This window comes from Rhinolophus ferrumequinum, chromosome 20, assembly GCF_004115265.2.
Source record: "Rhinolophus ferrumequinum isolate MPI-CBG mRhiFer1 chromosome 20, mRhiFer1_v1.p, whole genome shotgun sequence".
In the NCBI taxonomy this organism is placed as follows: Eukaryota; Metazoa; Chordata; class Mammalia; order Chiroptera; family Rhinolophidae; genus Rhinolophus; species Rhinolophus ferrumequinum.
Genome location: NC_046303.1, coordinates 17,329,048 through 17,351,680, shown reverse-complemented (window position 1 = coordinate 17,351,680; position 22,633 = coordinate 17,329,048). Strand labels below are relative to the sequence as shown.

Sequence of the window (22,633 nt, the reverse complement as noted above, 5' to 3'; positions counted from 1 at the left end):
AATAATACCAAGTCATTGAGATCGTTCCCTTCTTTCAATGAATATTTCAAATTTAATTTATAGCACAATTTTACTTTAAAAAAAAACCAAAGAACAAAAACATCAACCTTGAGGATATTTCTTATCCAACACGTAGCCCTGTATGTGGTCCTACAAAGTAAACTACTTTGTACGTTGTCAGCTGCTGATTATCCAGGGACCGAGGATCCAACTGGTAGTGCTTTGAAACTAAGCACTTCTGGTTTCTTCTCCACCTCATCCAGCTGCCTGCTTTTTCACCTGTTGCCCTAGCCATCTGCCCTTGATGGAACAGGGACGAAGAGAAGACACGAGAGAAGATTTGATCATGGTGTCTGTCTCTCTATTAATTAAGCTTTTGTTACAGGAGAGTGTGACACTTCTAATTTATTTAGAGATGGAGGTTGCTAATCTGGCCAAAAATACAGCCTGAAATAATTATCAGTAACAAAGAGTAATAATTCTTAAAAAAAAAAAAAAAAATCAACAGTAAGTATTTCCTAAACAGAAGCTTTTTGTTTTTTTTATTTCTGAAAGTTATACGCTTGTTGTAAAAAGCAAACAGAACTGTATAGACTATTCACAGAACATAAAACTAATCAACACTTCCATTATTCATGTATTCATTTGTATTAGGAAACCATTGTTTCAGTCATGAATATGCTTCCTTTGCTGTTTTTCCCTTCATATTTGCTTCAAAGTCTGTAAAAGCTGCTCAGAAGAGCTGTATGGGGCCTTAGGGTCAGGAATTGGCCACTCCCACTCCATGGAATTCAGTCTCACAGTCTATTTCTAGTCCTCGTTAGCAAAGCTGAAATATAAATCGGTACCCCAAATTGTACCCTCACCCCTAACCAGGACTTCCGTTTCTCCTGAAAATGGTCGTGTCGATGTGACTCAGAGAACGATCACATGCAGTAAAGTGTTCATGTTGCCACATTTTCTGCACATTCTGTAACTAGAAATAACTTGATTGTATAAAATTCATGTTCCAGGGAAGCTTGTGTTGCCATCGAATGCTTGCTTTCTGTAACATGAAATAAATGTGCTGTATGTTTTCTGCAATTGGCCCAAAGTGATACAACACATAAATGCTTTGAGAGCAGTTACCAAAATTTATGCAGGGCTGTTCCAAAAATTACATGGAATTGCACAGCTATCCTAAATGCGCTGTGGGGTAAATTTCTCAACTACCGGAGGCCCGTGCAGCTGTTTCAAAGCACCTTCTGGCACAACGTATGTTATTATGCATATATGTAATCCACAGTTCCAAGTTATTGAAGAGATACCTCCCCCATCTTTGTCTCCTCTTGGGGGAAGGGTATGTACAAGCATGAGCTAGCCCTGGGAGGAGCTGGCCATCTAAATTACAGCAAAAGAAGCAGAACTGTGTCATTTCAACATGAGCTAGGTGAGTGAATCAGTAAAGGAATGGCAGCCAGGTGATAATCAATAAGGCTGGACATTGAAATTTTACTTGGTGAAGGATAGGAAGAGAGGGTCCAAATGAAAGGAAGTTCACTAGAAATTTCTTTAACTAGAAATGTGGAATCACAGCATTGAAACAGTGTGCATCTGAAATGTGAATAAACAGATGCTAAGAGCGAGTGAGTCAGAAGCACATGAGTTGTAAGAGGTTGAACTCAAGAGACCAGATCAGGCAATGCTGCCCTAATACCATCACATGATCAGCCTGAGGCCCATATTTAATTAAAAATAGGGAGTGGGGCGTGGTAGAGGCCAGAAAAGCACCGTTGTTCTTAGTGGATGGAACCAGCGGAGCTAACAGTGAAACCTTGATTGCTGGGTCTGTGAGGATACAACATGGGCTATCTCTACTATTTCCTGGGATTTCTGCTTCTGGCTGCAAGATTGCCACCCGATGCCGCTAAACGTAAGTGACTCAGTTTCGGTGTTTAACCCATTCTCTGGCTATTGGCTGAAGCTGTGTTGTCTGAAGTATTGTTGTCTGAGCCAGAAGCAGGACTTCATGGAACTCCTCAGGAAGCTTTCAGGCTCAGTTGTGTGTTTTTTTCTGGAAACTGTTGGGAATGTTGGAACTCCAGCAAAATGCCTCCAGCTCCACTCCTTGCCAGGCTCTTGGAAAGTAATAACCGCGCAGCCTCTCTCTTAGGGAGCTTTTTTTCCCTCGCAATTGCCGCCCACTGTCTTGCCAGACAGTGGGCGGGTGGAGGTGTGAGGGGAACCGTCTCTGGCCTGAGAACAAAGCAATGCTACCCACTACACTTTGGTTTCTATCCAGTAAGGTAGAGAGCTCACATAGAATGGGGCCCCAAATCTGGAGACAAGCTCTCTCATAATCCCAACCCAGAAGCGGTTGCTAAAATCCTGCTGATATTTCTTTCCAGACCTGCAGGAACTTGCAGCCTCTATAGTGGGGTTACTGAGAGAAGAGCGGAAGCCCCGGGTGTCTATTCTAGTTATGCACTAGAGGCTGGGGACTTTTTAACAATGCTGATGCCCAGATCAGTGCAATCAGGATCTTCGGAGGTGGGGTCGGAGTATCCTTGTTTAAAAAGCTCCTCCTGTGATTAGAATGCAAAGCCAGAATTTTAGCCACTGGGCCATGTGTGGCCACTTGTCAAGTCCAGAGGGTGGGTGGCGATGGCAGCCCCCATCCGCGAGGCAGAGATAGTGTGCAGTGGAAGAAGCAAGTGACTTACACATCACCCAGAAGGTCCACTGCACCTCACTCCACAAGAGTAGTGACATTCAACTATAATATTATATATATATGTATGTATAGGTATGTGTACATTTACAAGAGGCAGAGTACAGCATTGGGAGTGGAGATAGTGGAAATGTGATGGCTCCGTGCGATGTCAGAGAGAGAGCGGATGGGGGGCGGGGGGTCCACAGTGTGAGGGATATAAATGATAAACGTCTAAGAAAAAAAAAAAAAACCTCATAGACAAGACAGACAATAGTTTAGTGGTTACCAGAGGGTAAGGGGGGTGGGGGTGGGAGATGAGGGTAAGGGGGATCAAGTATATGGGGATGGAAGGAGAACTGACTCTGGGTGGTGAACACACAATGTAATTTATAGATGATGTAATACAGAATTGCACACCTGAAATCTATGTAATTTTACTAACAATTGTCACCCCAATAAATTAAAAAAAAAAAAAGAGTAGTGACATTCACTGGACGAAAATTCCAGGGTTCCTGATCCTGCTGGGCAACTGGGGGGAGGAAAGGGGGCGTGGGAGAGGGAGCCGCTGAGAAGGGACCAGCATCCACCTCATGCCCACCATGTGTAGCCTCTATGGGGACTGCTTCCCTTCGTCACTCAGGTAATTCCCCACAACACTTTTGTGGAGCAGATGATCCTTTCCCTATTCAACGGGTGAGGAAACTAAAGCCCAGATGTTGCTTTTCACCTGCTGGCCCAGCTCTGAGAGAGAAGGACCGTGAACGCATGGCGGGAGGGGCCTCCGGAAGCATCACTTCACTCCTCCTGGCGGGAGAGAGGTGTCCTATAAGTAGGTTGTCCTTGCGGAGTGGGATGGGATGGGACTGCGGGGTACACAGAGAAAGAGCGGGGACCGCTGGTAGCCCCGCAGGGCCAGGGAGGGAGGTTTCCCCGAAGCTGGAGAGGCCCAGGTTGGGGCTGGGGAGGCCAGGGGCCGCTGGACCTCCACGGTGGGGGCAATGGGGGGAGGGGGACGCGGCATTTTGGAGGAGGTGGAGGCACGGCTAGTTCTCCAAGCAGCTGAGGCTGGAGGCTTGGGAAGTGCGGGTCCTGGAAGACCCCGCCCGTCCATCTCTTGCGACTGGGGCCGAGAAAAGTCCTGGTGTCTTTGACAAGGGAGCTGCCAGGTCTGGGAGGGCCGCTGGCCTGGGTTTGGCTCATGTGACTTGGGGACAGACTGAGGAGGCTGGCACTGTGATGATCCCGTTTCCCAGACCAGGAAACGGGCCACCGAGAGGGCAAGTAACTTGCCCCAGGCCCCACAGCAGGTAAGAGGAAGAAGGTGGCTTCCCTGCAGACGGATGTCCTTCCTGCAGTTGGACAAATTGGGTTCCCTGCCAGTGATGGGGCAGAGCCACAAGTGACTTAGCTCCACTGAGCTTTCATATCCTTCTTTGCAAAACTGAGTAATGGGGTTCTTGTGAGATCGGCTAACAAAAGGTGCTTGGAGGGGGAGACAGACATGGTAGCAATTTTCTTATGACAATGAACCTGCCAGGAGAGACTCCTCTGTCCTGGCAGATGGAGGATGGGAGAACTGACAGGCCCACATGAGGCCTCTGAGCCTAATTGTAGCCTTCTTTCCACCAGCACCTCTTTGCACTGCTCAGTAAAACAGATTAGCCTGAAGTTGAATTTTGCTGTCAGTCTGAGAAGAGTCCCAGCCCATTAGGCAATGTAAACAAAACCCAGCCGTGCCTGATTTCACCTTGCCCTAGAGCAGAGATTCTGGCCAGAAAAAAATAAGGATGGGTAGGATTTAGCAGTGTCTCAAACACTAAGCGATTCCTTGCCACTTTCAAATCATAGCCCTGGTAGAAAGGAGGAAGGAGAGGTATTGATTGACAAAGTGGTTAGGCAGAGCAGCCACCTCTCTGCTGGTGGAGGGAGCCGGGAGGCCAAAGTGCAGAGGGAAAAGCCACAGTGGTACTGGGGGTGATTCCATTCATCCCCACCACACACAGAGACTTTTAAAGTCTGCTTCTTATGGGGTTTGTTTTATCCTTCTATTCTGAAATCTTCGATGTGTTGCCTTGCTTCCTCAGATTGCTGCCCTCATGGTTAAATATGGCCGTTGCAGCTCTAGGCATCACATCATTACCCTACCATTTCCAAAATAAAATCTAAGGAAAATTACCTAAACACACCAAATAAAAAGTAGAGTAGTTTTTTAAAAACCAACAATATGCTGTTTATGGAAACTCACTTCAAATATAAAAATGTATATAGCAATCCCTCTCCTGGGTATATACCCCCCAAAACCAGAAAACATCTACCCATAAAGATACACGTCCTCTGATGTCCACTGCAGCATTATTTACAGTGGCCAAGACATGGAAACAACCAAAGTGTCCCTCGATAGAAGAATTGGATGAAGAAGATGTGGTATATATACACAATAGAATACTAACTACTCCACCATAAGAAAAGATGAAATACTGCCGTTTTGCAACAACATGGATGGATCTTGAGATTATTATGCTAAGCAAAATAAGTCCGACAGAAAAAGTTGAGAAGCACATGACTTTACTCATATGTGGGATATAAAACTGAAAGCAACAAAAGAACAAAACAAAGAAACAAAAACTCCTAGACACAGACAACAGTGTAGTGGTTACCAGAGAGTAAGGGAGGGGGGGAGATGGTAGAAGAGGGTCAAATATATGGTGAAGGAAGCAGAACTGACTCCAGGTGGTGAACACACAATGCAATTATACACATGATATATTATAGAAATGCACACTTGAAACCTATGTAATTTTACTGACCATTGTCACCCCAATAAATTTCATTTTTTTAAAAAAGTACAAGGATGGAAAAAGATGTGCCAATTAAACACTAAGGATTAATAGCAAGGTACTCTCTGAACAAAGAGTATTACCAGAGATAGAGGTCAATTCTTAATGATAAAAGGATCAACTCAAGAAGAACACTTAAAAATTCTAAACAGAACTTCAAAATATATAAAGCAAAAATTGACAGAACTGAAAGAATAAACGGACAAATTGGCAAATCCATAATTGTAGTTGAAGATTTCAACATCCCTCTCTCAGTAATTAAAATAAAGAAACAGAAAAACAATAGGAACATAGAAGTCTCAAAAAAACAAAACAAAAAACCTCTATCAACCAGCCTGACATAAAGACATTAAAGAAAAACACTGTACCCAACAACTGTAGACTACAATCCTGCATATGGAACATTTACCATATGCTGGGCCAACAAAAAAATGAGATTGTTCAATAATGGGCTCTCCAGTATGCATCTCTTGGGATCCTGGAAGCGTTCCTGGGACTAGCATTGCTTTAGCCAAGTGCACAGTTCAGAATGGGAAGAGATGCAAAAACTGGTCTGAAGATCATTGGTGTCAGTGTTTTCCTAATGATATTGTATCAAATCCAAATATTCAGAGGATACATGTTAAGAAACAAACTGATGGTTAAGAAATACTGACTTTGAAAAGTTTTCCTTGATTCACTGATGGTACATAAAGGGATAGGGTCTGAATACTTGTAGTAAAGATATTTCCAGTAAATATTTAAAAATATCATTACTTGCTAGACATATTGGAAATTATTACGTATGTGCTTTCCAACTTATGAAATGTAAAGGAGCTTTAACCATTGTTAGGTTAAATCCCAAATGAGGAATGGAGTAGACAAAATCATTTGTTTTTCAAATACTGATACAGGATTTCATGAAGCGCTGAGCAATGAAAGAACTTCTGGTTATATAAGGGAGTACAACCAATTAAGTGGTTGGTCTTCAGATGAAAATGACTGGAATGAAAGACTCTATCCAGTATGGAAAAGAGGAGACCCGAGGTGGAAAAACTCCTGGAAAGGTAAGTCAAAAGATTCAACCCCCCACCCCCCAAAAAAGATTCAACCCAAACAACTGTCATTTCCTACTTAAGTCTCAGAGATTCTAGACTTGTGGATCACATGACTTATGTTTCTTCTGTGAATGACATTAGTTACCAAGGGGGAGGCACATGGATTTGGCAATTTTTCCTTTATGTCAACATATCACTTTCTAAGACACACACACACACACACACACACACACACACACACACACACACACCAGTTTGATCTCCTAAGAATTTACAAGTTTGTAGTTCTTAGAAGATTTTGGTGAGCAAGTTGAGCCTCAAACCTATTTAACTAATGTGTGAATGGTCATCTTCAGAAGACTCCAGAGCAGTTTTTAACCATCTCAAGTGTGGTTTGTCGGAAAGTGAGTATATTTTCATTCACATGAATGAATGACTTCTTTAATCGGCAGTGTTGAGATTAAAAAATACAAACCTTTAGTACTTGTCTCCTCGAGCCAATTGAGCAGATTTTTAAATTTTAAGTAAATGTTCTTTCTGTGTTGAGAGAATTCTTTACATGATCTGACTTCTCTTTTTATTCATCTTCTATAAGGTTGTACTCTGAAAGCAAAAGCAAAAGTTAGGAATCCAGAAAATAAATGGCTGCATCGTAAAGAGGCCTAAGGATCCTCTGGTTGATCCTTTTAAGTAGATTTAACTTCACTTCATCAGTGAAAGGAAGGAGAGATGCATGGTCCCTCCACTTTTCTCTGTTCCAGGAGGCAATATGCGGGTGGTTCTGACCAGTGACTCCCCAGCACTGGTGGGCTCGAATGTAACATTTGTGGTGAAGCTGGTGTTCCCCAGAGGCCAAAAGGAAGATGCTGATGGCAGCATAGTCTATGAGAAGAACTGCAGAAATGGTAAGGAATGTTATTCACATCACGGGAAGTCCCTAGTTCTCCAAGCCACTGTATACGGTAGTAGTTCTCCTGAACTACTGGAGACCCATCTCAGAAACCTCAATGCTCACAGGTACTTCTGTAAGTGCAAGATGCTGCTGTCATACTATGTCACCCTCTCCTCAAGCTGGATGACAGTGAGGGTGAGTGTGTGCTTTCATCCAGTCCCTTCATCACCATCCACATTAGCCAATGCCACTTCAGCAAACTGGTGGTTCTGCACTGCTTGGGACCCTTTTCAGAAGCTATATTGTCACACTCAGCTTTGTTTTAGTGGCTAGTTGATTGGACAGAGAATGCCTTGTTGACTCTCAGATTTTGATTTTAGTACTCAGAATTCTTTTGGCTACTCAAAAAATAGCCAATTTCACAGGTGTTTGCTGATCGTATTAATTTCTGCCCACAAGTATTTCTTAAGCAAATGCTGTGTGACTAGCACAAATGCTAAAATGTATATATTCTGGATTTGTTTTGCTCGTAATTAAAGCAGGAAACTCTTTGTACATGTTAAAGAGCACAAATGAACACAAATACATAAAGGGAAATTATCTTGTTGGAATCATACATTCTCAAAAACTGCAAGCTAATTACTGAGATTATTTAAGCAGTGACAAGGCTATTAAATACACTTATCTGATTTTATTATTTAGCACTTCTATTAAACTGTCAATGAGTGCGTTCCTCATCTTCCTATGAGGAAAACATTAGATTCTATATAGAAAGGGTTTGACAGTTAAAAGGTGTTGTATTTAATATTCTGTAGCATTTTTCTCTTTTTTTCTAAAAAAGCTGATTCTTAGAAATGTTTCAAATGACAGTCTAGCCCTCTGAGCATTTTTTATATGAAAGAGTCCTTGAGACTTCTGAAAATGTTAATAAAATATCTATCACCACGAAAAGGAACTAGGGATCTTTGAAGAAATGACAGATTCCAGGCGTAGGGCACAAAAAGTATCAGGTGAGCCTGGGACATCTTATTGTGCCAGAAAACAAGGAAGTGCTCCAAGACTCATGGGAACGTGTCCTAAGGACACAGAAGCCAGCTTGGAGGCGCTCCCCCACTGGCCCTGTTTGGGTCAATTTAAGAATAAAAGATACTGTGGCTTTAATTGATTGATCAATAAAAAGACTCTTCATAAATGTCAATGAAGTAAAAAGAAAAACAACAGCAACAATCAAGAGGGTGATGAGGTTGTTCTAGGTGAAAAGATATTGGTCATGACTTGTTTAAAATGGAAAATGTCATATCAACAGAAAAGTAGAAAGGAGGGTACATTAAGCACCAAATATCCTCTACCTAGATTCAACAATTGAAGCGTTTTGCCATATTTGCTCTTCTCTTTCTCTCTCTCTCTGTCCCCCTCCCTTCCTCTTTCCTTCCCTCCCTCCTTATCTCTCTCTCTGTGTGTCTCTCTCCCCCCTCTCCCTCCCTCTCTTTCCCTCTCTTTTCTTCTCTCTCCCCCTCTTCTCTCCCTCTCTCTCCCCCCTCTCTCTACCTCCCCTTCTCCCTACCTTTCTTGCTGAAACAAAAAAGCCAAATGTATGTGACCCTTGATTACTGTGGTAGGGGTGCTGATGTTGTGTTTACGTAGAAGAATACCCTTATTCTTAGAAGATGTGTGCTGAAGCCTTTAGGAGTGGAAAGTCATGATGTCCAATGAGTCAGGAAAAAAAGCTGCAGATAGAGTGTATCCAAATAAAACGATAAAGTATCCTTGAGTTTGGTTTGAATATAGTTGTGATTTGGAGACCCAATATGAAGATAAAATATATTAAGTGATATCTCTAGATTGAATTTTCATGAATAATTGTTTTGTATAAAACTTATTGAAATGTAACATATATTCAGAAAAATGCACAGGTCATCAATGTACCATTGAATGAATTCTGACCATTAGGGTTTTAGTTGTCCCACTATATTTAAACTAGTTATTAAAAAATATGAAAAAGTATTTAGTTCCATGATGGGCATTGTGCATCTGAATCCAGATGACAGGGCTTGTTTCTCTCTCTGTTTAGATACAGGTCCATCTCCTGACCCACATGCTTATAACCGGACAGCGTGGACAGAGGACGATGACTGGGAAAGTGGCCCCAACCAAAGCCATCACAATGTGTTCCCCGACGGAAGACCTTTCCCTCACCACCATGGATGGAGGAAATGGAATTTCGTATATGTGTTTCACACACTTGGTTGGACTTTTACGAAACTCCTTAGCTTTTTCTTTACTTTTCCTTAAAATTAAAATTTTTTTCTCTTTTCTTATTCTGAACTTGAGAATTATAACACTGAGAATTTAATAACAGTTACTCTGTTAGCTTTTCTACTTTCCTTAACTGGGATGGAAGGGGAGGGTTAGCCTTGCCAAATCTCTAGGACAACAAAAAATTAAAAGGAGGGAAAAAAAACAGAACCATCTTTCTTTTTTAGAACAAAACTACTCAATCTTTTCTGTCTATAACAGTAATATGAAAAATATTAATATTTATTTATTTGAATGGCATTCAGATGGGGGTCAGTTGATTTATTCTTTAATTTTCATATTGTCAAATGACTTTTTAAGAATTAAAGAAACATGTTCTTTTTAGGAAATTTGGAAAGTTCAGAAAAGTACAAATGAAAAAGAAGTCATCCGTAATTAACATCAGAGATTATCACTGTTAACCTGATGGTGTTTTCTTTATTAGTATTACTTGTTTAGGATTATAATGTACATGGAGTTTTTTTTCTTAATATCATGAACATTTGACTGTTTGCATAATATTCCTGACAGTTTGCATAATAGTCCATTGGGTAGAAATAGCATAATCTAACCACTGTTCTTCTTTGATATAACCTACCTTCTTTTTCTTTTTTTAACCACAAATGGTATCCACTTTGCTTTATTGCTGGTGAAGTGGTTATTTTTAGGAGGAGCAAATTTAGGTTATTAATAGCAAAGTTGCTACGTTATTAATTTAAAATGTCACCAGGTACCACCTGGCTCTGAGGATTTGAAAACTGCTACCAATTGTACAGCCTCCAAATTTCTCAATGTTTTTCTTTGTAAATTAGAGAGAGCTTCTCTTTCTCCCATTAACTTATTTACAAGCCAAAGAAAATACTCATAATACATTCCAACTGAACGAAGTACAAAATATATTCAAATATTATGCCCATCTATTTCAATCAGTTGCCTTAAATCTGGCGTTTTTCAGTGCCTTCATGGTCTTGTCAGTCAACTAACCAAATGTCATGATTTCTTTGACCTGACAGTTTGCATGGAGTCACTTGTGCTCACTAACACTCCAGACTCTTTGTGGTCTCGTTAACATCCATTAACTTAACTGGTTAAAATCAGCTTTCAGCCAGAAATTGCTCTGTTTTTGTAACAAGACTATTTTGAAGTTCCATCTTCTGCTGAGGTCTAAGATCTAACTGATATTCTCCCTGAATTAAGCATTGCCTCTGTCATCTATCAGTGTCAGAATTAATCTTTTTCTCACTTGAAACTAACTCCGACAGATACCTCTTCCCTCCTACAACCTCCAACAGAACTGCCTCTACATTTCAAAGTAAAGGGGGATTCCAAATTACACGCCCCTTAGGAGACTAATGTATGTTTACCATGTGACTTTTTTACCATGTCACATGACTTTTACCGTGTGACAAACATGGTCTTTAAACATCTGCATCTCACAAGCATCCATCTCACAATACCTGTTGTTCCAATGACACGTCTATCCCTGCGCCTCAATAGGATTAGAAAAATCCTTGAGCCCTGAAAGAGAAGAATTCCTTTCACTAGCTAGACAGTGGCAGTTCAATTTAGGTTAGGGTTGGAGAAAGCAAAAGAATGGCCAGGGGTATGTTAGAAACGTGTGTATGGAACCACTCGGTTCTTTTTCATACCCACCATAGCTTTCATCACTTATTGCATATTTATATACACATACTATTCTAAACTGGAGGATTCTGGTCCCCTAAAAAAAGAAAAAGCTGCTTAATAATATAGCTAAAATAGTAATATTGTTATAAAAATAAGGTAGATTTTTGAATAAATTTTTTAAGCTCCATCGGACAGCTCATCATTACACTCAATGTATTTTATGTGGGAACTATACGTATTTCAAATGCCAGATTACTTATAAAAAGTCTTTACTTACAAAGTAATGATTGTATTATCTCACTAAACAGCTCTGTTCAACGATATGCAAATATGTTTAACTGTGGGTTTGTTTTATAAGGTTTTACATAAAAATGAGCACCATCTTCCTTTCAGAAGCAGCCAGACCCACACTCTCATCCTGGTTTTCCTTCCCCAGAGCAAACTCCAAATGGCAGTCGCAAGTCTTTAAGAAACTACTTTCTAGAATGATCCTGTAAGGTAACCAATACCTAAATATTTCCAATCTCTCAAAGGTCAGTATTTCCAGAAACTGGGACGATGTTCAGAGAGAGTTTCAATAAACACAGCCAACGTGACACTTGGCCCTCAAATCATGGAAGTAACTGTCTATAGAAGACACCGATGGACAAATGTTCCCATCACAAGAGCAAAAGTTGTGTACGTGGTAACAGGTGAGTGGTGTGAACTCTAAATTAACTGGATGAAGCACTTAGTTCTGGTGAGGTTACTAGGTTAAGAAAGAGAGCCATGTGTTCTGGGTTATGTTCCAATTTATCTGGACTGCTTCTCAGACTTACATTTAGTGATGAATTTTCTCCGTTTTCCCAAATAACTTAGGGAAACTCTAGAAAACTTGCAGAGGAAAAGGAAAAATGATGCTGAATTCTCCTTAATTTAAATTTTTCGCCTAAAAGCATTTCTGAAGTCATCCATTTAAAATCAAGCAATCATGCTTTTGTTGTTGTTTTTGTTTATAACTTTTAGATCAGATTCCTCTGTTTGTGAATATGTCCCAGAGGAATGATCGAAATTCATCTGATGATACGTTCCTCAGGGACCTCCCCATCACGTTCAATGTCCTGATTCACGATCCCAGCCATTTTCTCAATGAGTCTGCCATTTACTACAAGTGGAACTTCGGGGATAACACTGGTCTGATTGTTTCCAACAACCACACTTTGAATCACTTGTATGTGCTCAATGGAAACTTCAGCCTTAACCTTACTGTGCAAGCTGCAGTGCCTGGACCTTGTCCTTCACCTTCACGCAGACCTCCAAAACCCACCCCTTCTTTACGTAAGTGTTTTCTGGGTGATCTTTGGCGGGGTGGGTGGTCTTTAACCTCTAAAAAAAATTCATGTAGACTATGTTATTAGATCCCTAGTTAAAACAATTGTACACAGACTCTGCAATGATTCTATTCTGTACCTGTTGATTTTAAAAGCCAATTTATCACCATTGTAAGCTGTTAGAATACAGAAGAAAGAAGAATATGTTTAAAGTCACTTTTGCGAGTTGAATTTGGTGACTTGCACACAGCTCTTTGACCGTCCTCATTGTTACTGGCCCTTCCTATGTATACAGACGCTTTCCCCCCTTCTAGCCCATCACATTTCTGTTTTCTACCATTTTTTGTCTCTTTGAGAAGACGCCTTATAAACATTCAGGCCATCTCACTTTCCGTCCCATCCTCCCACTTTTCTCCCCACTTTCCCTCTCCTCTCTGCCTTGCCTACATCCATCTAATGTCCCATGACAACACAGCAAAACTTAAGAGCAGTTCCTAAATGGCCCCAAGAGAATGCACCTTGAGAATATTTCTTGGCTAGCAAGCTGGAAAGACTTGAGACATTAAAATTGTTCTGGCTATAAGCCATAGTTAATTAAATCCCACTATCTGGTAATAGTATATGAAGACATTCAAGAAGTTCTTAAGAGTCTGCTTTGGGAAGCGTTAGCTTCCATCTGGTTCCCCATCCTTCCCCACAAAGCCATAAGTCGTCTTAGCACCCCAGGGTCCTGGACATGGTTCTAGGCTGGCATTCTCTCAGTGGTCACAAGAGGGTGCCATCACCAAGCCCAGAGGGAACACTCCCTCATGACGTTCAGACTTGTCGCGATTGTTTTTACCAAAACCTGTTAGTTATAAATAATAAACTGTCATCATAGTGTGTTATTAATAAAATGAGTTCTTGTGAAGTCAAGAATATATAAATCGAGACACTGTAATTTATTACTGCTTTTGATTCATTCTTTTTTGAAATGTTTTAAATTACAAAATTAATGCATGTTCCTTCGTAAAAACTCACATAAAGAAATTTAGAATAAAAGTGAAAGTTGCTATTCACACTGTCCTCACAAGAGTTAAATCCTGTTACTAGTTGGGAGGGTTTCTTCCTAGATCATTTTTCTATGCATTTCGAAACATATTTTATAGCTACACATAGGGTTTATTGTTTTGATTTTTATGTCTGTAGGTTCATGCTATATATATTGTTCTATAATTTTCTTTTTTTCACTTACATATCACAGACAGCTTTCCATTGATCAGTGCAGGCAAATCTCACTCACTTTATTCAATGGCTACATAGTGTTCCATCCTATATATAAACTGCAATTTACTTAACCATTCTCTTATTGATGGATGATTACGTTAATCCTAATTCCAATGACAAATATAGCTGAACTGAACAGCTTTAAACATGTAGCTTTGTTGTGGTATTTCTGTAGGACAATCAATTTCTTTATCTGCAAGCGTTGATGGTCTTCCTTACAAATAAGGGGACCAGGTATAAAATTCAAAATAAACTACAGATGCCTATAATATCTAGAACTGTCCAGAAATTCCTGAATGGTAAGGGGCTTAATGTTAGGTTGCTAAATGCTAGTCTATTTTGAATTGTATTTTTATTCAGGTAGCTTGTTTTTCTTAGAACCTGTTTATATAATAACATATAAAATGTGTTTTAAGTCAATGAAAGGGTATTTTAAATTTCTGGTTTTATTTTCCATAGGTTAGACCATAAGATATAAGGTAGTAACCTTATGAGTTAAGTTTTATAGTGAAGGGAAGCTGTCTGTCCTTAGCTAAAGATGTTAAATCAACCATAATTAACCCCAAAATGTTTATAGCAGCTGTGAGACTTGGAGAAGGGGGATGGGTGGAAATAAGTAATGGGATCCAAGGTGATTATAAGAGTCAGCCCATGACTTGAAAACGGGGGTGGAAGTGAGGTGTTTGTTCATTCAGTTCAAATTTCTGCAGCAGTTTAATAGTATAGGATTCCTGATGCTTTCCTAAAAATGGGTAGAAAGATATTTAGATGTACACCTTTTATATTCCCAGCAACTAATCTAAAATCTTGTTATTCAAATTGTCCAGTACTTGCTGGCGACGACTCCCTGGAGCTAAGGGAGATACCTGGTGAAGACTGCCAGATTATCAGATACGGTTACTTTAAAGCCACTATCACAATTATAGGTAAGACCAGCAGGGGAAAGGGGGTAGAATCTACCAGGGGCCACCCGCCCACTTTGCTGGCTCTGAAGGGGTGGGGGTGGGGAGCAGGGCACCCGCCGTCTGTGCAAGGTGCACGTGCATGAGCAAGGACTCCACGTTTCTCGATTCCCACTGGCCTTCCTTAGACATCCTGATGGAAACGAGCCCTCCGGGAGGCTCACATACTAATGAGCCTACCCGGACTGGATCCCCCACCCTGTGCATCCCAGGAATCTGAATCAATGTGCCTTGAAGGAAGGCCTGTAACAAGTTCCCACGACTTCCACTTCCTTCCCCTAGCTGATTTCACAGTCCCACTTATGGTGTGTGAGAAGCAGGGATGAACAGGACTACCATACCTAGCTGGCTGTGTCTTAGGCACAGCCCACAGAGAAGACAGGTTGGGGCTGGAGCCTTGCTGTGCACCCTGGTTCTGGTGCGGGGACTAAAACTCATGCTGTGCCCTCTGGGGCTGAGCCACCTCTGCCAAGAGAAGCTGGCCAAGGCCCGAGCCTGGGGGCTGCATCCCTGCAGGGGCACCTTTTCCTGAAACATCTGCCCAGAGGGAGTGCTGCCTTCTAATACATACACAGGCTCCAGAAATAAAGAGCTGGGTTGAAGAGCAGTTAAGTTTGACTTTGAAAATGCTGCATGGACATGTATCCGATGCCATGGGATAGATTTTCAGATCGGGTGTGTTTCTGTGTGGCAAGAAAGCCGTGTGCATTTTGTTTGGCCTTCTGATTTGTTAAGGAGTGGTTTGATTTGGTTTGGTTTCCACTGTATTTTGATGTGTTTTTCTATGGGGGTTGTTTTGTTAGAGGGAATTCTAGAGGTTAACATCATTCAGATGACAGACGTTCAGATGGCCATGCCACAGCCTGCCGACTCCCTGATGGATTTCGTCGTGACCTGCCAAGGGTCGTGAGTACATCTTCTGTCAGAGGATTGGGTCAAGTGAGGACCCCAGGCTCCCCTTCTGAGTTGATTTAAATTCCTGGTTCACTAGTAAGCCAGGACAAGGAAGGTCCCTACCAGGCACTCTCAAGCATGCATTTGTTTTGCTAGAGTTGAGCAATGCTCATTCCCTTTCATTGTTGATGGAGTTGAATAATAATTTTTGATTGAACACTTCCTATGTTCTTAACATTTTACATCTGTCCTCGTATTAAATCCTCACACAATCCTATGACTCTCCCCATTTTACAGATGGGGCCACGGTGATTACAGAGCTTGCCCCCATAGGCAGTGGGTACCCAGCAGAGCACAATTCACTGGGCAAGGTCTGGCTCAGAACCCCGCTCTTAAGCTCCCTGAGGCTTCTCTGGAGTGGCAGGAGGCCAACATGGAATGGCTGTGTCTCAGCATTAATTAATGGCAATGCCTGATAATTCTTTCTCTCTTTATAATTTACGAAGCTCTTCGAATGCATTAGCCAATTTGACTTCCGATGGTTTAGTTATAACTATATATAATAGGCTAAATATATATTAATTAATATATGTACCATATCAATTAACGAATTAAATATGTTAATGAATTAACTGATTCACATATGTGTAAATCAAGTCATTAAAATATATGTGTATGTAGATGTATAAATTAGTTAAGAGCATGGGAAGGTATAAAAAATGTGGCCTTATTTGGTAAAAAAGGGTACCTGAGACGATGTTCAGCTTGGGGAGAGGAGTGACAAGTGAGGATGACAGAAACTAGAGAAAAACCGACTGAAGGAGTGAGACCGTTGCAAGAGGCCAGGGTATGCCCTTCAATCACCCCACGCCCTCCTCAGACCGCATCAGAGCTACTCAGTAGCTCTACCCAGTAGGTCTACCCAGTAGGTCTACCCAGTAGGTCTACTCAGTAGGTCTACTCAGGAGACCAGGAAGTCTACTCAGAAGTGAAACAGTGGCTCTGACAGTAATGCGTGGCCAGGCAGCCTAGTGGTTACAAGGACAGTTGTCAAACATCTTTTGTTGAAGTCCCAGCTTCACCTCTACTCGCCTGTGTGACCTTGGGCCAATGATTTCCCCTCCCCAAGCTGGTTTGTCCACTGCTACTCTGGGATAATATAATATTTTCCTCATGGAGTCATTAAGAGGAGTGGACAAGACCACGTCATACGTCTAAGGGTCAGTGCCCTGCGCACAGTAAATACTGCATGATCAGCCATCATGGCTGCGGTTGTTGCGTCTCCCAGGGACCCAGGCAGGGCCAGCTCTGGCACTCAGTAACACCTTTGCCTCACACCTGAGCCGTCTGCATCTCTGGCCATTCTAGGGAGCCAAAAGGTAGAGGGAATGACTTGGGCTTCGCACCATTTCCAAGAGGCTGTTGTTGCCTTGGGGAACAGCATTTCTTCCTCCTCCACCTCCAGGGCCTCACCTTCTGGAGGAGACAGCTGTCACAGTAGCTCACACCTGGCTTGTTTAAGGGTAAATGATATGCAACTATTCCACGTTCTATGGTTTGTGTAAAAATAAGGTGGAATTTAACTTTATAGAAATGTAACGATTTTCCCTTTAAAACGACTGCACTCTTCTCTCTCCTGCCCGGTGCCATCCGTGCCCTCAGCATTCCCACAGAGGTCTGCACCATAATTTCTGACCCCACCTGCCAGATCGCCCAGAACGTAGTCTGCAACCCTGTGGATGTGGACATGGGCGACACATGCTTGCTGACAGTGAGACGAGCCTTCAGAGGGTCTGGGACCTACTGTATGAACCTCACTCTGGGTGATGACACCAGTCTGGTCCTCACGAGCACCCTCGTCTCCATCCCGGGCAGAGGTGAGTTTTGCTCATCTTTGCTCAGAGGTGATTGTACAAGCATTTCATAACGCAGATCAAGGGTGTCGTGTTCAACACTAAAGCTATGCCGAGCTTTGTTACCAATGTTTAACTTTATTTCAGGGCAAAATTCACTGACCTATTGTTAATGTGAATTTGAGAACTGGCATTAAAATCCAACAGCAAACCTACTTAAGGAAGGGATGAAAGAGAGAGACCGCGTGAAATAGTGGCCAAAGAAAAGCCTTTTGATCAAAAAAATCAGCTGTGATCAGGGAGCAGTAATAACAGGATATGATCCCGACATGTTCAAATAGACTCATATCTCGAGGGGGAAGTATAAAGCCCAATATAAAAAATAACAATGTTGTCCAATTAAACTATAACAAAGGGGAGGCTGGTATCCTGTAGTCGTTAGAATCCACCCAGGCAAAGGCATGAAGCCAAGAAGAGAATTGAGAAACCAAGGGGACCCTTGGCATGCTGCGTGTCCTCTCTGTCCCTTCCCATATTCTACCAAGCATTACATGGAGACTGTACCAAACCAACTTACCTATCCTCAGATGTTCACCAGAAAAACTAATCTTTACCCTCCTGATGCTTGCAGAGGTCAAATGTTAACAAAGTGGACTAAAACATTTTCTTGAGAAATTTTCATTTACTGTGGCTTCCAATGTTCTCCATCCTCAAAATCAGGACAGGACCTGGTGACCCTAAGCGGATTTCACTTATAACCAACTTTGTTGTGAGTTACTGCTTTATCTCTTAGGGGAGTGCTACATGGTGGAATGGAAAGGAGAGATTAAACTGTACACACATTACAGCACTTAGTTTGCTTCTTAATTTGAGGATTGACAGGTACTGTCTGATTCTAATTCACAGATAACTGATTCACAGATAACTGTTTTGGACTTCATAAGGTAAAATGTGCTTAAATATATGTAGTTACCTGCTAACAAGAAAAAAGGCAGCTTTAACCTCACTGAAAGAAAAGCTTAAGTCATCACACCTATAATTATTTGGACGAGGGCTTCTTGTTGGTAAGATCCAAGGTGTAGATTTAAAAACAACAAAACAAGAATACTAAAGTCCCCTGCTTCCTGGAGGGCGTGCCTGGGATGAAAGGCTCCAGGGCGGAAGAAGGCAGGTGTCGCCTCTGTATCCAGGTGAGCTTGGAACTTCAAGCTGTCACCTCTCAGAGCTGCTGCGCTATTGCTCTTGTGCTGCTACAGATTTTTTTAGAATTGCCTTTGGAGTCGTAACCTGTTCTGTGAAGCTTCCCTTGCTGCTGGCAAACCACTGGTCTCTAATCTGGATTAGATGTGTGTGCTCCTTTAATTCTTCTTGTAGTGAGTGATAACTTGAGGGGTGACCCGAGCCATTTTCAAAATCCAAATAAAGGAAGTTCAGAAGGAGAGCTTTTAATCCAGTGACCACTGTAACTTGATGACTTGGATTTCAGAGTCAGAACTTCCAACATAGATCATTGTTCGAACCCATAGACTTTTAGCTGAAATGGGACAATGAATAAAAATTCGTTATTTTATTCGTTGATTCAATGAACAGGCAGGAAGCACCCACAATTCTTTCAACAAATATTCATCATCGACTCTGTGCCTAGGACTGGGGGCTGGGATTGCAGTGGTGGCAGAGAAGATGAAGGAAAAATAAATTCCAGTTGGACTTTGGCGGTAGAGATAAGACTCATTGATTTGCTGGGTTCCAGGAGTACAGAGGAAGACATAATCCTTGTTTTGTGGTTCTCACAATATAGTAGGAGAGAAATATGTGTAAACAAGTGACTGCAATACTATGTGATTGAGGCAGATGAAGAGAGGCAAGTAGAGTAGTGAGGAAGGAAGGGGTGACCCGCTGTCTCATGAATGTCTGGAAGGTGTCCTAAAGGGGTGGGCACTTGAGATGAGCTGGAGGAAGGACATTCCCGGCAGAAGGCATGGAGATTTGAAAGAGGAGGGGGAGGGTGGGAAACTCCCAGGATTTTTAGCACAGTTGGAAGGTAAGTAGTGGGAGATGAGGCTAGGGGAGTGGGCGGGACTATCACTTCACCACGTGGGTGCTGCTGGGTCAGCTGAGACCTGAGCAGGTATCTCCAGGATGTGACATCTCTCTCCTGAGCCATTAACACAGTGTTCCAGACATGCTAACTCATTCTCTAAATGGAAGACAAACTGACCCAAAGACTGTGTATTATTTAATGGAAAAGATTACTGAAAGCCCAGAGGGAGCCATGTATCTTCTGAAAGCTCCCTCCCTCATTTATTTAATTACATTACAAGCAGCATGTCCTCTAGGCGAAGATATCACTAATACGGTCTTTCTTCTGCTTTAAGATGCAGGCTCCCCTCTAAGAATGGCAAATGGTGCCCTGGTCTCTGTTGTCTGCTTGGCCATATTTGTCACTGTGATAGCCCTCTTGGTGTACAAGTAAGTTGCTGGTTCTAACACTTTAAATCACTATAGTGTATTGTCAAAATTAAATAGCAATATACTGCACAAATGGGCCATGTCCCCTTTTTGGCTTTGAACCATTTTGTGTGAGGGAAGGAAAATCTTCCATTGAATGATGAATACCAAACCCGCCTGTTGATTTTACTGTGGTTTCTTTAAATCCTAAAAACACTACCAGATGTCAGTAACTTCACAAAATTGTGTCAACTTACTATTTAACACATAATCTCAAATTATAGTAAACAGGCACATTTTTTGCATAAAGAAGAGAAAATAAATATATTTTCATAAAACATCAGCTTCTTTAAAGCCCTATATTAGGTTAAATGGAATTAATCAATTTGTTATTTGCCCTTTGCACGGGGCATGTAAAAAAAGATTGTAGAAAGTAACGTATTCCATCTGGAGATCTTTTTTTAATCCGTCTAACACATTGCTTTCAGAAAACACAAGAAATACAAACAGATAGGAAACAGTACCGGGACCAGAGGCCAAGGCCTGAATGTTTTTCTCAACCATGTGAAGGTCACGTTCTTCCCTGGAAGCCGGGAAAAAGATCCACTGCTCAAAAACCAACCAGGAACTCTTTAAACCTTCAGCCTTTTTTCTCACCCACAGCTCGCTCTTCAAGTGCCATATATGTGAGCTGTGCTAGAGGAAAGGACTATTAACTTTTTTCCGAAAGATTATTGTAACATAACTATTGTGGTTTAGGGGAGTTACAATTTTTTTTATACAGGTGAGATGGCATTATAGGGAAGTGGTGAGGAATTATATACTGCACACAGCCTCCACCATATTATATAACTGACAAAATCAGTGAGCAGTGCTTTATTTCATTATGATTTATTTTTTCACTTAAGTGACGTGATGTCTTATGTCATTAGTAGAATAGACAGGCTGTGTCCAAAGCATAGGGGGAGAAGCTACTATTATTCATTAGAGTCTGACCTAGGTTACCCGGAAGGAAAGGCTGGACACTTTCCATATATAACCACATATATAAACGAATGTACATACTGTATTCTTGTCGTTAAGATCACGTTCCAAGCTAACTGAATCCTCTTTCAATGCACGTGCATGAGCTCCCAATGGAACAATAACAGGCCAAGCCTCTACTATGATGTATATGCTCGTTATACAAAAATCATCATCATCATTATTTAATAAATAGGTGTGAATATTTTCATGACGGGCTGCCCTGCCCAGCTGTGTAAAGGAATGGTATTCATTCATTCATTTATCCCCTGAACATTTATTTAGCACTTTCTGTATATCAGGCATATTTTTAGGCACATGGCCTGGCATTCAGAGTGTTGACACTTGTGTATATATCTGAATTCCTGTATACTCTGGTGCATGTATTTGAAATTATATATTGTAGTTTTCTAAAGGAGACCCATGGTTTTCCTACTAGTTTCTCTACTTAAATGATATAGAAACTTGATCAGTAAGGGTTTTACCTCCATGTATAACTAAAACTATCTACTGTATGTCAGACATGACATTTTTTTTTTCTCCTTCCTGAAAAATAAAGTCTGAAAAGAGACAAGATCCTGGAATTGTAATTATTTTCCAATTTGTTGTTTGCCTTTCAATTTCATTTATAATTTTGACACATAAAAAGTTATTTAATGCTGCCCTGTGGAACACTGATAATGTCATAAACACTTTATATTTTTAAATAGATATATACAGAATGTGAAATTTCAATACCTTTAATATGTAAATGTATATAATCAGGCCAATATAAGAGAAGAGGTTTTCTATAAGCAATTGTCCAGGACTCTTTGAACAGTCAGTATTATATTAAAAATAAAAGCAAGAGGATAGTTCTAGGTTATAGATCAGTCAACTTTTTCTACAAAGGGCCAGGTAATAAATATTTTAGCCTTCGTGAGCCATACAGTCTCTGTCACAGCTACTCAACTTTCAAAGGGCAGAGTAACTACCAGGTACGTAAACCACAGAGCATGGTTGTGTTCCAGCAAAAGCCTATTTACAAAAGCAGGTGATAGGCCAGATATAGCCCCTGGGCCATAGTTTGTTGACCCCAGTTCTAGACTAAAAGAGACTAAAGAGATACATGCAGCAACTAAAATCAACTTAGGAATCTAGATTGGATCCTGCATGGGGAAAAAAAAGAATAAAACAGCTTTGGAGGATTTTCTTGGGCAACTGAAGGAAATTTAAATACATACTGTATACCAGATGTTATTATGGAGTTGTTATTGATTTTCTTAAGGAGCGATGACGATTTTCTTAAGGAGCTGGAAGAGATCAGCGTTTAGTCTAGTTCCTTCATTTCATAGATGGCCTAAAGGTGAAAAATCAGCTACTTATTCTTAAATCATCTCCAAAGACTACAAAATTTGCAGAACATGTATTGTGAAATTTCTCCCCATTTATGTGTTGGCTGTAGGTCAGTGGTTGTCACCGACGGGTTACTCTGCCCTCGGAAATACAGTGGCAATAT

The 22,633-nt window shown here is 41.1% G+C and overlaps 1 protein-coding gene across 1 annotated transcript; it reads left to right on the top strand.

Annotated features, from left to right (window-relative positions):
• Window positions 1–1,745: 1,745 nt before the first annotated feature.
• Window positions 1,746–21,678, top strand: GPNMB (glycoprotein nmb). Its single transcript, XM_033088893.1, has 11 exons — window positions 1,746–1,912; window positions 6,423–6,575; window positions 7,328–7,471; window positions 9,530–9,703; window positions 11,913–12,071; window positions 12,385–12,696; window positions 14,783–14,881; window positions 15,721–15,823; window positions 17,474–17,688; window positions 20,040–20,133; window positions 20,601–21,678. The coding sequence occupies exons 1-11, from the start codon at window positions 1,843–1,845 to the stop codon at window positions 20,746–20,748; spliced, it is 1,671 nt and encodes a 556-aa protein (XP_032944784.1). The 5' UTR covers window positions 1,746–1,842; the 3' UTR covers window positions 20,749–21,678.
• Window positions 21,679–22,633: the final 955 nt, after the last annotated feature.

Coding starts and splice junctions, on each gene's coding strand:
- GPNMB (XM_033088893.1), top strand. CDS start 1,843: ATGGGCTATCTCTACTATTTCCTGGGATTTCTGCTTCTGGCTGCAAGA. Junction 1,913..6,422: donor GCCACCCGATGCCGCTAAAC/GTAAGTGACTCA, acceptor ATACTGATACAG/GATTTCATGAAGCGCTGAGC. Junction 7,472..9,529: donor TGAGAAGAACTGCAGAAATG/GTAAGGAATGTT, acceptor CTCTCTGTTTAG/ATACAGGTCCATCTCCTGAC.